Raw genomic sequence first — 14,342 nt, forward strand, 5'->3', positions numbered from 1 at the left:
CTCCTAACCAGTCTTCTCTTTACATGCCTATGGTAGATCTCTTGTGTGCCTTTGATTGTGTCGACCGTGCCGAACTTTGGAATAAATTGTAAAATTGGGGTAGCCAAATGGCCTTTTCAAAATGTTAATGTTGTTACATACGGGAACATCAGTGATAGAAGATTAAATAATGAGGGTTTCCTGGGCACTACAGCAGTGACCTTCACAGGTCTGCAACAAGGGTGTGTCTTGGCACCATGTTTATTAAATCTGTGTGTATATATATGTATATGTATATATATATATATATACACATACATATGGGATTTTACAGATTTTTTTTATTTTTATTTTTTACTTCATCCGAATATATTTCTTCCACCAAAGTTAGCCCATACTATATTTCATTTTTTATTTTTGCAGATGCCATCATTCTGTTTGATAAAACTCAAATAGGGTTGTGTCGAGAGCATTGAATTGTTATTTAAAGAATAATAATGTGTGTTTAAATATGTTTAAATCCTCACTTTTAATAACTTCTATTAGGAGGGAGAAACCTAAAATCTCATGTATGGTGGAGGGAACAAAATTAGAAATAGAATAAGCAAGGTAACAACTTTTGACTATTTCGGACAGGTGTTCATGGTCCAGTATAGCTTCCAGGTTAGATATTAAATTGACCCTGCTATATGCATTGAAGCAGAAGGTATATTTTAAATACTGTAAATATTCTCTGCTTCCACTAAGGAAATGTTACGTGGGAAAAATGGTGCCCTCTATTTTATACTGACTCGAGCTATCCACTTTAGATTGGCATAACATTTGCATAATTAATGGAAAATTTTGGAAGAAATTTCTGGGCCTTCCCTATCACTATCCATGGTTTTTATTTGGTATGAGTTGTGCATTGAATCATAGAATCATTGAATCATGGCAATAATATTTTGAGTGGCAAAAATGTAAATTGCAGAGAAGAAGCTTAGACCCCTCTTAAAATCTAGCTCTCATAATTTGTAATAAAATTGCACTAAAGAAAGAAAAGAAAAATGTTTAACCAGGACTTAATTACAAAATATAAGCTGAAATTTTAAAATGGGGTTTTATTTAATGTTATTTAGTTATAAATTATAACTTTTGACGTTGCGCACATATAAAAAAAGAAAACAAAATAAAAAACTTTTCCATCACAACATCATAAATAATACATCAAATAAAATTATTCATCAAAAAGCGCCGTCATAAAATTCCAAAATTCATGGCCAAAAATGTTTAAGATTTCAATTCATTGATCAATCAGTAATTACATGACTAAATTCACGCCCAAATTCCTTGAGGACTAAGTGTGTGGCAGGCTGTGTAATCTTCCCACCTCGGCACTGCAGACAGAGAAGGAATGCGGATCTGGCGCGGGAAAGCAACTATCGCAGGCGGAGCATCTGCCAAAACCTGCTTGAGCCGACATGTGCCGGGACAGGCAAGGCACCGGAGGCCGGTAGGAATAGTGGAAAAAGAAAGAGGGGTGGGAAAGGGGGAAAATGAAAAAGAACTAACTTCTTGGAGCCTGCTGGAAGGTGGTCTGATCCAGTCGGAGCAGAAAAGGGGACTGAGGCTAGGCGCCGGGGGGGAGGTGGGTGGGGGGGGCCTCTGGACTTTAGCTGCTCCTACTCGCACCCATACATTTAAATAGCAAATGCTCTTTTTGGAAAGAAAAAAGGTTCTGGTCCCGTCCCCTAGGAGGGATGCCCATACAGTATGGAGTAAAGGGACGGGACTCAGGATCACAATTCACAGTGACACAATCACATTAGGGCAGAAATGGGTTGCCTGAGAGGCACTATTGGTACTGGGTGCCTTAGGGATGACTCAATACCATATATCTTTTTTTTGTTTGTTTTGTTTTATTGTATTCGATTTAAAAAACCTTTTACAAAAGGAATCATACATTATCATCACAATCGTAAAATAACCAATTATTCAGAATAAATCAAAGTATAAGATAAAACATGCAACAAGTTAAAACATACATCAATTTAAAATCATCGCAAATAGATTAAATCTAATACCGACAATTTTTGACCGAAGGAAAGGGAGGAACAGAACTAGGAATGAAGAGAGAGATAAAAGGGAGACAAGAGCAAAAGGAAACAGAAAAGGAGATCATTAAGCCAGGTACCTGCTGATTCATTAGATGTTATCAACTCCCTTCCTAGAGCAAACATTACTAAGTCTACTCATCCAACCCTTTCCTGTGGGACACTCAAGTCCGTCTACACTATTTGTAACTTCCATATATCTGAACTGCCATATTAGAATACTATCTGGCTTCTTTCCAGCACCTGTACCACTGCTGTTGTAAGTGCCTGAAACTGTCCTGAGACCATACTATCCAAGAACATGTCCGGTAGAAAGTGTACTGATCCAACCCCAAAACTTGCAAAGAGCATACCGTAGATCTTGCAGGCCAGGTTCCTTTACAGTCCATTAACAAGTGCTTATGGGTTTGTTCTTTACGGTTTTTGCATAAATTGCATAAAGCAATAGCATTATCGCCCTGCCCTCTTATGGAGAGAACCTCCCCTGTACGGAATACATTTAGGCAGACCCTGAGGAACTTTTTCCTGATCTTCCAATCTGGAAATTTCATCAAGTATTTTGCCATGTAACCCTGCTTTTTGTCAACCATCATAAATAGATTAGGATAAGCTAAGGCTTGCATATTGTCAATTGTAACTATGCAATCCATTTTATCCCAGGCTTTCTTGACCTTCATTGGGTTCTCAATTAAAGTTTGGAGATTTGTGTCTGCTTTTAGCATCCCTTCTTCTGCCCATGTACTCAGATTTGTTAGCCTTTTCGATTCATTACTTTTAAAATGGGATTTAATATCGCGTATAGCTATCCATCTTTAGCTGTTAAGATAAGACGGAGGAGAGAGATCAATTTCCAACCTGTTTGGGCCAATCAATACCATATATCTTTTATTAGGCATAAAGGGACATAATGGTGGAGCCTTCAGGAGAAGACCGTCTGGCCACCAGAAGAGCCGAAGGAACAAAAAAAGACGGGGAAAAATCAAAAGGTTGTAGAGCCCCAAAAAGTGGCAGCAGAATCCCCAAAATAGGAATTGTGGCGTAACAATGCTTTTATGCAGTCCTATGTCCAAAGGTCAACATCCTTTTGATAGACCGTCCGAAAGGATACTGGTAGATGTTGACCTTCCAAAGGCCAATTTTGTACTTTGTTTCTGAAATAAGTCTTCGGATCGACTTTCGAACTTTGATTCTTTTGTTGACTACCATTTTACTTTCTTCTGCGAGGGATTTCCTTTTACCTCGTTTGCCCTCTCGCTGCCTACCGCTTACCTATCTTTTTCCAAATCCTCAACTGCTTTGCACTAGGTTCCCAGTGTTGAGAACATGACATACATGTTCTTATCACATTTAACATTTAACGTTAATTGCAGTTAGCACTGTGCAAAATAACCGGGTTAAGTGTGCTCTTTTTTTCTCTTTTAACCTTACCGAAATCAGTGGTATATAAATTTTTCCTTTTTGTGTTGACTTTTGTTTATGAAGTAATTTTTCCAGGTTTTTGCACTAGTTGACCCGTAGCATTCTCGTTTCATGTCACCTCAGATTTGGGCGTCGACGTTTGAACCTGCTATCCTTTTATGGTCGTAGTCTGTTACCAATAGTAATGTGGAGGACCTGCCGCCAAAGGCACAATAGGGATGAGCTCGCCACCATGATCTCTGCAGTTGATACATCAAGGTTAGGGCCTCGTACACATCTCCAAAGCCAAACCTCCTTCTCTGTGCCTGAATTGGATATGCCACAAGTTATTTACACTTCGGGGTCTAAGGCTGATGCATGCAGGATCAGATTTAGGACAGCAATATGGTTACTTAGAAGGGTTAAGAAGGACACGAGCACAATTGCTGACTCAAGTTTTTGGAGTCGGTTTCAGCCCTCATTGTGGTCTTGATAACCCTTGGGAGGATAACTTGAGAGGATGTTCGAACTAAACTTGGCTGTTACAAAGGCGAGTGAAAAAAATGTTTTGTCGTCCTGATGTGTGGTTCAGTTTCTGCATGTAAAATACATATGTACCTGGCAGCAGCTGCATATCTAAAAACTATGAATATTACCATGTTGTGTAGATTCTTTGGCAAACATTTAATCCTGAAGTTACATACTCCAGAGTTTTCTTAATTCCCCTCTAAGCTCCTGCACAGTTTTAGAAAAAGCATTCCTTGTTAATAAAAGAAAATGACTGTTCTCTTTTTTTCATGTTTTGTCTCCTTGTCTGTGTGGTGCTAGTGTTTTTAACCGGTAGCGACCGCATCCCCATATATGGCATGTCCAGTTTACGCATCATCATCCAGTCTACACCCTGCGGGGAGCAGTACTTGCCTGTCGCCCACACCTGTTACAACTTGCTGGACCTGCCTCAGTACAGAAGCAGAGAGACGATGAAGGCCAGACTCACCAAGGCCATTGACCACTGCGAGGGCTTCAGCTTGGCCTGAGCAGTCGCCTGTTTACCCTCCACCAATAACGCGCACTTTACCCCCTATGTACAGACTCAGTGTTGTATACATAAAGGATGACTGCATTGATTTTTATTTTTGTAATGTAATGAATCAAAATGTAAAAAAATAATTGTAACAATCCAAATGTATGTTTTCGAATTTTAGCAGTAAAAAAAACAGGAAACCAAATTTTATGCTACTTCTGATGAATCGAACACAGATGCATCTCGGTCTTATTTTGTAGATGCTGCACACATTTTTTTTCATCTGGCTATTTGAATTATGCAAACCCAGATGCATCTTTTTTAAAATAATGCAATTTCTTAATGTGATTTAACCCAACTTGGTGGTTTTTGAAACTAGTACGGTAACTTGTTGAAACACTCTCCTTCTGCCAGGAAGAGTAGCCCTCTTCCTGAGCTCTTATCAGGGAAGCTGCTTTCTCACTTCATTTAAACACATTTCACCACTTTGCAGCCTTTTGCAAATCTCCTGTATTCTCTTTCAGACGCAGACCTCCCCAAACACACGTTTCTGAAGCACAGATCTGTTATTGTTGGCTATGTTTTGCACTTATCCACCAAATGGTGGTGAGATTTTTAATCGTTTTTTAAAATTAGATTTTTAAATAAACCACTGGGAATATCCGAAGTGTTTTTAATCAAATAACCAGACCACTTATCCTAGACATGAACCCCACAATCCTCTTGGTTTGGGAGCCACCGTCCTATTTCTTTGCTCACATAGACATCATCAGAGCTTTCTTTTTTCCTCATACATGGCAAGCATACGTTTCGTGATTATAGCCAAACAGAACAAAGTCATGCCTTAAAGTGTTTTTGGAAGTCAGAGGGCAGTTAAGGAACCTACTCTGTTATCTTAGTAACAAGGTGAGCGCTAGAAGTAGTTTCGTAGCGTGCCACTGTTTTTCCCCAGGAGAGACATGTTTGCTTTTTTGAGCGGATAAAGAGATTCATGACAAAATATACATGTTGAGATGGGTTGTTTGGAGGCCGTAGAGCTTTAACTTGACCATAATTCACAAAAGGTGGTTTCCCTTTCCTGCTGTGCTTTATCTCTAAATTATGCACGTTGCCTGTGTGTCAAGACGGATTCATCTGCAAATCCGGAATTTTGTTTGCTTTAACATGTTCTTTCTGAGGACTTCCTTATTCCTATGAAACACTATGGTTCATGACAACAATAAGGCCTTACTTTCGCTGACCTTCCTAGCTGGTTAAATTGCTGCTCAGAATGCTTTCTTCCAGGGGAGGTTTTGCAACTCAGCCTTGTGTATAGTTTGAAAGGCTAGATTTAACGGGACACTGTTTAACTCTCTTAAGGGGGGTGTCAGAAGGTAGGAGGCCTCCTTGCCTATGGTAGCTTGAAGTAATTAAGTACTTATAAGAAATTCTTAATGCTTTCCTCTGCAGGGCATGGTTCCCAACGCATGGGCCAGCACTCTATAGTCCAGGACATGGACTGCCACATCTTGACAGCATCTTCTTTAATTGTGGGCGCTGCAGGTTGGGTGGAAATTATTTCCACAGTTGTATGGTTAATCACTGGATTGATGAAATTTGACAAGGGGATTTCCTGTTTGCAGTAGTATTTGCTAAATGGGCTTTCAAGGAGGAAAAATAAGCCCTGATTTAGCCAGATGAAGAAAGCTGGTCAATCCAATTTCTTTCTGAAATGTAGTGGCGTCAAAGCCTTTCTTTGGCCACCTCAAGTACTATCTTTTCCGCTTGAAAACATAGACAGGCACATTTTAAATTGTATGGCGTGTTAAATGAAGGAGGGAAAGCCAGGTGTAATGCTTTATCACCTCCATTTAGTGCGCCACTCCATTTGATGCAGTGACAAGGCGGAGGAGGGACGTGGAGCATAGATATGCCCTCCACTGTGTTACCCTCCTCTGTCTCGTCAGTGCCTCCTGTATGCTTGCATGAGATTTCTGTTTTGCACATGGTCAAAGCCAGGCATGTTGCGTAGGAATTCATTACTTCTTCAAGAGACAGACAGGGAGAATAAGAGAGAAAGCAAGTTTGCCTCGTTTTTACTCGTTCCTTCTTGCCTTCCACTCTTGAATATGTAAATTTGCATGAAGGGGGACCCCACAGCACATAAGTGCGAACGTTGGTGGTCCCTGGCATGCAATTTACATTTCATGCAAAAATGAGGGTGACCGTGTTCTGCTGGCTTGCTGCCTAGCCTCTTTGTGGATGTATGTCCCCGGGAAGTTTTAAGTGTGTTTATCGTATGTACTTGGGAGTCAGGCAGTCAAGTTCAATGTTACCGGCTTGTGATACTGCTTTTTGCCTTTCACCCTGGTCAGTACAGTGGCTTGCCCAGAAGCTTCCTTTGTGGCTCTTATGATAGGGATAGAAGGTTAGATGGCATCAGTAGTGCAGCCAACCTGGGGCTATGAGATTCATTATTCTCTTGGATAGCTTCAAATTGATTATAACCTAGTGCAGGAGATACATTGGTAACAATGCGTTCCAAAACATCCCTGACCAGTTGATCAAAAGGGAATTCCCTTTGGATCCTGTCTCTTTGGACATCTGGCGGTGAAGGCTCTAAATTTTGTATTTTTTGCTGTAGTGATTAGGTCCGAGCAGTAGAACACACCCTGTAAACATTGTCGATGAATACCAAAAATAATATGCTCATGGTGTCGGACAAATGTTTTGTAATCCAAGTAGGAAAGTTGCATTTATTGTCCGGTTTCTTGCATGTACCAGATTCTCTTGGTCTGGATTTGGGTCTTCCCTTTTTTGGGTAATACATTGTTGATGTATTGTCCGGTTGTATCCGTGGGGCGTTTGTTGTGATGGATCGAAGAAACGCATCGGGTAAATGTATCACTATTAGCTGCAGCATATTGATGTGGAAAGTCTTCTCTTTACCAGACCAGACACTCTGAGTTGTAGCTGACAGATTTGGGTTCCTTAGCCCTGCACCGAGGCGACAGTCACCTCTGATTGCTGTATTGAGATTGTCTGAAAAGAAACTCTGGTATTTTCACTTATTGGTTCCATGGCATCCTGTCTGCCCAATGGGCAAGACATTTCTTGCAGTTTGAGGCTCTCTGGGTGGATACATGTTAGTCTTTTCCCCGAATGAGGAACTCTGGTGCTGATTGGGTCCATAATAGAACCCAAGTTTTAGTCTTCATGCTGGAACAGGACTAAAGCAACATCCTACATCAAGGAGATTGTACAGTGCTTGGCATAGTCCATTTTCCACCTATGAATTACCATACCTATTGACAGCAGAAAATCTGTGAAGGCCTTCTTTAATACAATGACAGTAACAACAGGTGGTGGTCTACAAATGCCACCTATTTTATCGTCCGCCATATTCCAGGCTTGAACATGTATATTGTCGGCTGTAAATGCTGACTGATTAGAGATGGAATACTGCCTGAAATTTTACTTCCATCCAAGATATGGCAGGAATATTGTCATATAAATATATTACTAATGTATGGTGATTCACTGAAATATCCCTTGTGGTATTTCATTGAGTGGCAGGGCCCTGCTTGCAACTGCCCGCGATAATTCAGCCCAAAAAAACCTCCAAAGTAATGAGGTCCAATGCCTTTAATTTGTATGCAAGTCCCCAAAATGCAAACTTGTGGGAAATGCACTTGTTGATACTTTTGTTTTTTCCATTTAACCCCACATTCTGTTGGTTGTAAAATATGCTAAAATGGCGAGGGTCCTCCTTGCTCTCATGATGGCCTGGTAGTACTAATTTTCTGATGGTTTTTGCTAATTCGGGAAGATACTGACAATGCCCGATTTACTGTACAGCATAAAGGCAGGCGTCCTCCATCCAAATCAGAGTGTGTCCTTAAAACCATAACTCCTGGAGACAGCATTTTTTTGAATTTTTAATTTGTCAGCATGCTATATTGCAAATATTAATGAAGGTAGGAGCATGTTGGCAAGAAATTGAATGCTTTCAGATGGATGCTTTGTGCATTTTGGTGTTAGGGCGGCCTGTTGCTTGAAGGGCCTAAAATGTACACTCCATGTATCAGATTTGAAGTTGCATATTTTTTATTTATTTATTATGTATTAGTTTGTTACAAACCTTTCATAAAACAAACAGTATGTACCAATTCCTTTACATCATAATAAACTCCACTTGTCCTTACATCATTAAAACAATTTTAAAAAACCTCAATCCAGCAAACATCATTGGCAGATTTTCCCCAATTACCAGCACCTTCCACCATTCCTCCATTGTTAAAGTTTTGGATTGTGCAGCGACATCCCCTAGATATTTCATTCTCAGCATGATCAATTCAGCGCATTCTATCGTGGGATGTTTTAAGGACTCAATTATTCCCTCTATTTTACAGTACCTACATGCTGAGGCCGTGTCATTGGATTGCATCCTATTATTTAATATCTCTTTTGTTGGTAAGATGTTAAATCTTAACCTCATAAACAAATCCCGATATTTGGGGCTAGGAAATTTTGTAAGGTACGCTGGGGCTACATTAGCAGGTCTATTGTCCTGATCCAAATTGAGGGCTGTTTTATGTGTTATTCTTTTGGGTTGGTTGGTAATCCAATCTAGTCTCACGATTTGCTTATTTACTTTCCCGGGATTTCTCCTTACGGTATCCCAGGTTAAATCTAGATTGCTCAGATCTTCCTTGCATTGTTCTTTCCAGAAATCCAGAGCACGATCTATCCCCCTTAACTCTCTTTTCTTTAGGATTTCTCAGGGCCAAATTCTATCTGGCTCAGTACATTTCCGATGCAGTGCTAGTATCTTCCATCGGATCATGGAGTTAATGGATTGTAGTCCCAATTCATGTCTAATGAATGAGATCGGGAGACAATTAGGCAACCTAACAATTGCATATTTAGGGGACATAGTAACAAAAGTGAGACATCTCGCGATAGTTCACCGACGGGCACCCTGGTATTTGTTCTTACATTGATTGAAAATAACCTTTCAGCATTTTAGGCACCCAGCTTTTAGGCACCCAGCTCCTTCTTAAAAAAATGTATATAGTGAGATTCTCATTTTATTTGGTAGAGAGGGAAGGGGTCTTCCTGTGGCAGATAAGTTATTGGGTTGCATGCACTTGACGTCACCATGAAAGTTTTGCTTTTACAAAGTTGTGCGTAGGCTAGATCCATCTTTTTGCACTAAGGTTTCCACATCAATCGGTCTATGCTCTAGTTACCACCAGACCACTGTCTACTGACACTGGATTCAAGTAGAGCCTCGTATAAAATGGGCTGTCACAACTACAAAACAGTGTTTGCTCTGCACAGCCAGTTAAAAGGTAAAGTCGAGTGAGTCACTGTGTCATTCCATTCAGATCCTAAAGCTCAATCCATAAAAGGGAAGGCTAATTATTCCATTGGCTTACTGACCTCTGCAGTGGCCACATGGCAATGTATACATACCGTTGGTTAGTAGTATTGCTTGTGACCTGATAATAAACATATTATTCAACTAAGCCATGCAGCACTACAATGCATGTTCAGATGGGTGTCTTTGTCACCTACTCTGTATAATGCTACTTACATATCTGCAGAACATGGGAATCTATAGGAGACACATGCTGCAAAAGAAGTCACTTCTCTCTTACACTAGCTTTGCAAATTTGTATCGAAATAGAACCACATGCACTGGAGGCAAAGATGGCAGACTAGAAATAAAAAGCACATTCTTTTGATGTAGTTGACAGTGGCTTCTAGCAAGAGGATTGTGTCGCTCCTCTCACTGCCCACCTCAGGTTTAATTGCACACACACCCTCTGCTGACATCCACTGGTTATCTTTCCAAAACTTTAAAAAAAACATTCTGGATTGAACCACCATATACCATGAGTATGCAAAGCAATTGAATCGATACCTGATACCAAGCCGGAGAGCCGTTGCTAAAGAGGTCTCACCTTTAACACTGGTTTTGCAGCATTGTACTTAAAATGAACTTGTTTGGCATGGGTCTACAGTATTCTGTAAAGTGTTTCTCCCACACCTATCCGCCCCTTATGAGCAGGCTCCCCTTCTGATTGTAAAATATGGCATGTGCACATACATTTTTGTAAAAGCAGTAAGTCATATATGTGTGCAAATCTCTGTCACATTCATTTTGTAATTCAATTAAATAGGGTGAAAACATCTGATAGTTTACCAGCTGCTTGTTCTTTTGTATTGCAAGAATGTCGGGGTCACACGTTTTGGTTACAGTTAGGAAAAGGTCCAAGACCTTCCCTTAATTAGCATGGTGTTGTGCTGGAAACTCTTAAAGGTGAATGGTGTTACCTGGGGCAGACACCTGTGGCATACTTGGTGGAGTGAATTGTGGGAAATGACAACTCAACATCTGGTGTTGATTCTCTGCGCCTCCATTCTCATATCTGTACTGCTCAGGCCTCGCCTCCCAACCAAATTAATCATGTTTGCCATGAAAGTGAGGAGGTTCTTGTACACTGTGCCCCACAATTTGATTGTTTAAATGATTGTTTAAATGACATTACCTTTGGCAAGAAAAAAAAGTATGCAGCTGTGGCTACTATGTTTGTCCTTATAATCCAAACTATGAATTCCCAAACTATGAATTCATTACAGCTGTTTTTCTAATCTACTCCACTGTAGAAGAACCCTCACACATTCTTACTTTTTACTACTCATTTTAAACATTTTCTCTCTCCCGTTCTTCTTTTCACTCACTAAAATGTGCTTTCCTCTCGAAACAGCTAGCAGAACAATGAAACAAATGGCACAATGTTAACCTAGCCTATGTCTTTCCTAGAGCATGTATTAGTTTGAATTAATCAGAAGTGACAATGTCCCCTTACATTAGTACTTCCCTAAATCCACAATGATCATTTATTTGAAGGCTTGATCCGACTGTCTGTGTTACTCTTGTCTCAGTGTGCAGTACGGCTAATGCTTGCTAGAAGCCTGGAGATTTGTTGCAGCACAATGAGCGAAAGGAGATTGTTACACACACCTCCTTGATTTTGGGCTCCGAGCTGTGGAATGATCCCACTTTCCTAACCTTCACATCTTCTTTTTCTAAAGTGCTTTCTGTGCATTTTCTTATTTGTATCCCCCACAATCGTACACTTCATTATGCGACCTTTTTAATGAAGCGATGCAGACAGAAAGAACATGAGAGATGCTCCTCTGGTCCTTTCAGCACAGGGTCCTGTTTTGATACCGTCGTTCAGAGGACCCTACATTAGTGCACCCACTTAACTTGTAAAACGGTGGTTGTGGTTTGGGGGGGGGGAGAATTCTCTAGCAAACACAACGGCTGAAGCAGCTGAGAGAGTAAGGATCTCAGAAGTCCGCATTCTATTCGATTTAGACATACATATCCATTAAGACACACACATCCTTTTTCAATATCCGTTTTACTATTCCATTATATACTGCAGTGTTCTACAGAATTAATGCAGTCTTGTGCCTCTACATCCTTTGTTCTGACCAAAACTGGCTAATATTTCTGCATGTAGCGTCATCCAAAAATCAATCTCTCCCAGTTGAGTTGTGCAAAACCACTGCTTCCAAACTCCTCACTGAGGAGTTCCATGAGCAACAATCTCAGGGGATTTTATTCGTGAACAAAGCCGGATCATTCATGTCCTTTAAAAAGTTGTAAAATTATGTTGTATAGATAGCATGAAGCTTTGTTTCCATTGACATATTATTTCCCAGTTTGCAGTCCTGTGTTTATCGTTGCTTTGCGGCGGCCTAAACAGTCGAGTAGTATTGCCCTGAAGAACTGGTCCAACACATGCAAGATCTTTGAAAATGGGACGATTTCTGCAACCCACCAAAGAACGAAAGAGAAAGCATATGTAAAAAAAAAATGATTTGGTATAAAGCTAGCATTTGTTGTGCAGGGTTAAAGCCGGCGAGCAGCGGGGATCTTCCCATTTTGTGTGTTTGAAGGATTGAGAAACACTTTTAGGGTTGACTATTAAACTTCTCAGATGTGCGTTGGTAAAAGAGAAAAATAGCTGGTCATGCTTTGTGATATTACATTTTTTACAAACTCACTGATTTTATAGTAATTGTATCCTGTTCTGTTTAATGCAACATACTCAATAAACATTCTGGTAGAACTGCATATTTGCGTTTTATCTACTTGTACATAGTGGAGTTATGCAATAAAATCACGTTTTAAAGCTGGGCTTAAACTCTTTATTTCAACTAGATGAAGAAGTTACTTGTGCAAGCATTTTGTTTTGAATATCCTCTGCAAAAGGTACTGTGTTTACAATGTATTTCCAGAGGTGGTAAAATACAGTATATAAAAAAATAGGAAGTTGAAATGTGCAAATATTTGGACATTATACTTAATAATACTCAAGTCTGACTTCAAAAAGGTAGGGACATATTTCTTGGTTGAAAAACATTGCATAATAGGTTAGTAATATGGGCATCGAGCACAGTAAAGCGCATCACTAATAACCATTGGGGAAAGATAATCAAATGCCACCACCACAAACGTGCACACTCTGTATCATCCACATGTATTTGCACTAAACCAGTAACCACTCACATTATTGGGCCAGTTAAGTGTGAGAAAGAAGGACTGAAAAGAAGGAAACCCCCTAGAATAGCAACATTACCCGTTCTAGAAAATATACCCATCACCCAACTGGTCCTCCACACTGAAGAGAGATTCCTACTTCATGAACAACAAAATGGGTTTCACTCTAAATAGGAGTATGCAAACAATTCTTCTTTTTCATGAAAGAGGAAACTCTGAAAACACTACACTACAACAACAGCCCTAGTCCTCCTTGATCTATTGGATGCCTGCAATACAGTCCACAACCAGACAATAATAGAAAGGTTTAAACGTTCATATGTGAACAGATGCTAGTGCCTTGAAGTGTTAGTATGCTCATCCAGACCACTCCTTAAACAAGTACTGCACTCTTCAATGGAATAACTCTGTCATTATTTATCTTTACTGTCCTACCTTTATTTTATTTTTTGGAAAAACAAACAAATATAACTTTTGTGGTAGTGCTAATAGTTGTGTATTCAGTGTGTCTACAAAAAAAGTAATGTGATTACAGCATATTTCACACATGTTCTAAGATAATATGTTTGTTGATGCATCTCTTGGCTCTAACTCACCCGCTGTTCTAATTCTATTTGATCTCTCCTCTGCTTTCGATACGGTCAACCACTCCATCCTCATAAATCGACTCCACGACACCCTGGGTATCTCAGGGCAGGCACTGGACTGGCTGACCTCCTTCCTCACTGACCGTCCCTCCTAGTTTACCCTGGGTTCTTTCTCCTCTCCCACCACTTGTGGCATTCCGCAGGGCTCTACCCTTTCATCCTAGCCCTTGACCAGCTTGCTCAGCTTATCTCCACCTTCCACCTGCACTTTCAGTGTTATGCAGATGACACCTGTAAAGAACTCCTGGTGGTAACAGTAAAGACAGACACAAGTGATCACAGTTCAAGGGTTTTAATTGAACAAAGAATGCAGGATGGAAAAACACCTAACCTAAAACTAAGATGGGAGAAAGCGTTGACCATCAAATTAAAAGTAAGGCAGTCATGGTGGTGTTGTGTCAAAATAAAAGGGTCTATACTAAAGACAAACCTATTGCCAATTCCTTACAACTAATTATAGAAAGAGTGTGGGATAGGGTTTCAATAAAGAAAATAACTGTTCCAAATAATAAGTCAGGATGTGATTGCCAGGGGTCTCTCTTCCCCAGGTTTTCAGAACGGGGCAAGGTGGGACATTGGAGAACAGCACACGCTCGAGCTTTCTTGGCACGAGCTGACAGTTCTGTTCCAGCTATCAG

At 40.2% G+C, this 14,342-nt stretch overlaps 1 protein-coding gene across 2 annotated transcripts in view; it reads left to right on the forward strand.

Moving 5' to 3' along the window:
* The window catches only part of HERC3 (HECT and RLD domain containing E3 ubiquitin protein ligase 3), a 1,960,519-nt gene extending 1,947,825 nt beyond the window's left edge, over positions 1–12,694 (forward strand). For both annotated transcript variants that reach the window (XM_069630741.1, XM_069630742.1), the window contains one exon: positions 4,299–12,694. In XM_069630741.1, coding sequence (XP_069486842.1) covers positions 4,299–4,507 — 209 coding nt within the window. In that variant the 3' untranslated portion in view covers positions 4,508–12,694. The remainder of the gene's footprint in view (positions 1–4,298) is intronic.
* The last annotated feature ends 1,648 nt before the right edge of the window (positions 12,695–14,342 follow it).

Source organism: Ambystoma mexicanum, chromosome 6q (assembly GCF_040938575.1).
Source record: "Ambystoma mexicanum isolate Mex_15411 chromosome 6q, UKY_AmexF1_1, whole genome shotgun sequence".
NCBI classification, from domain to species: Eukaryota; Metazoa; Chordata; class Amphibia; order Caudata; family Ambystomatidae; genus Ambystoma; species Ambystoma mexicanum.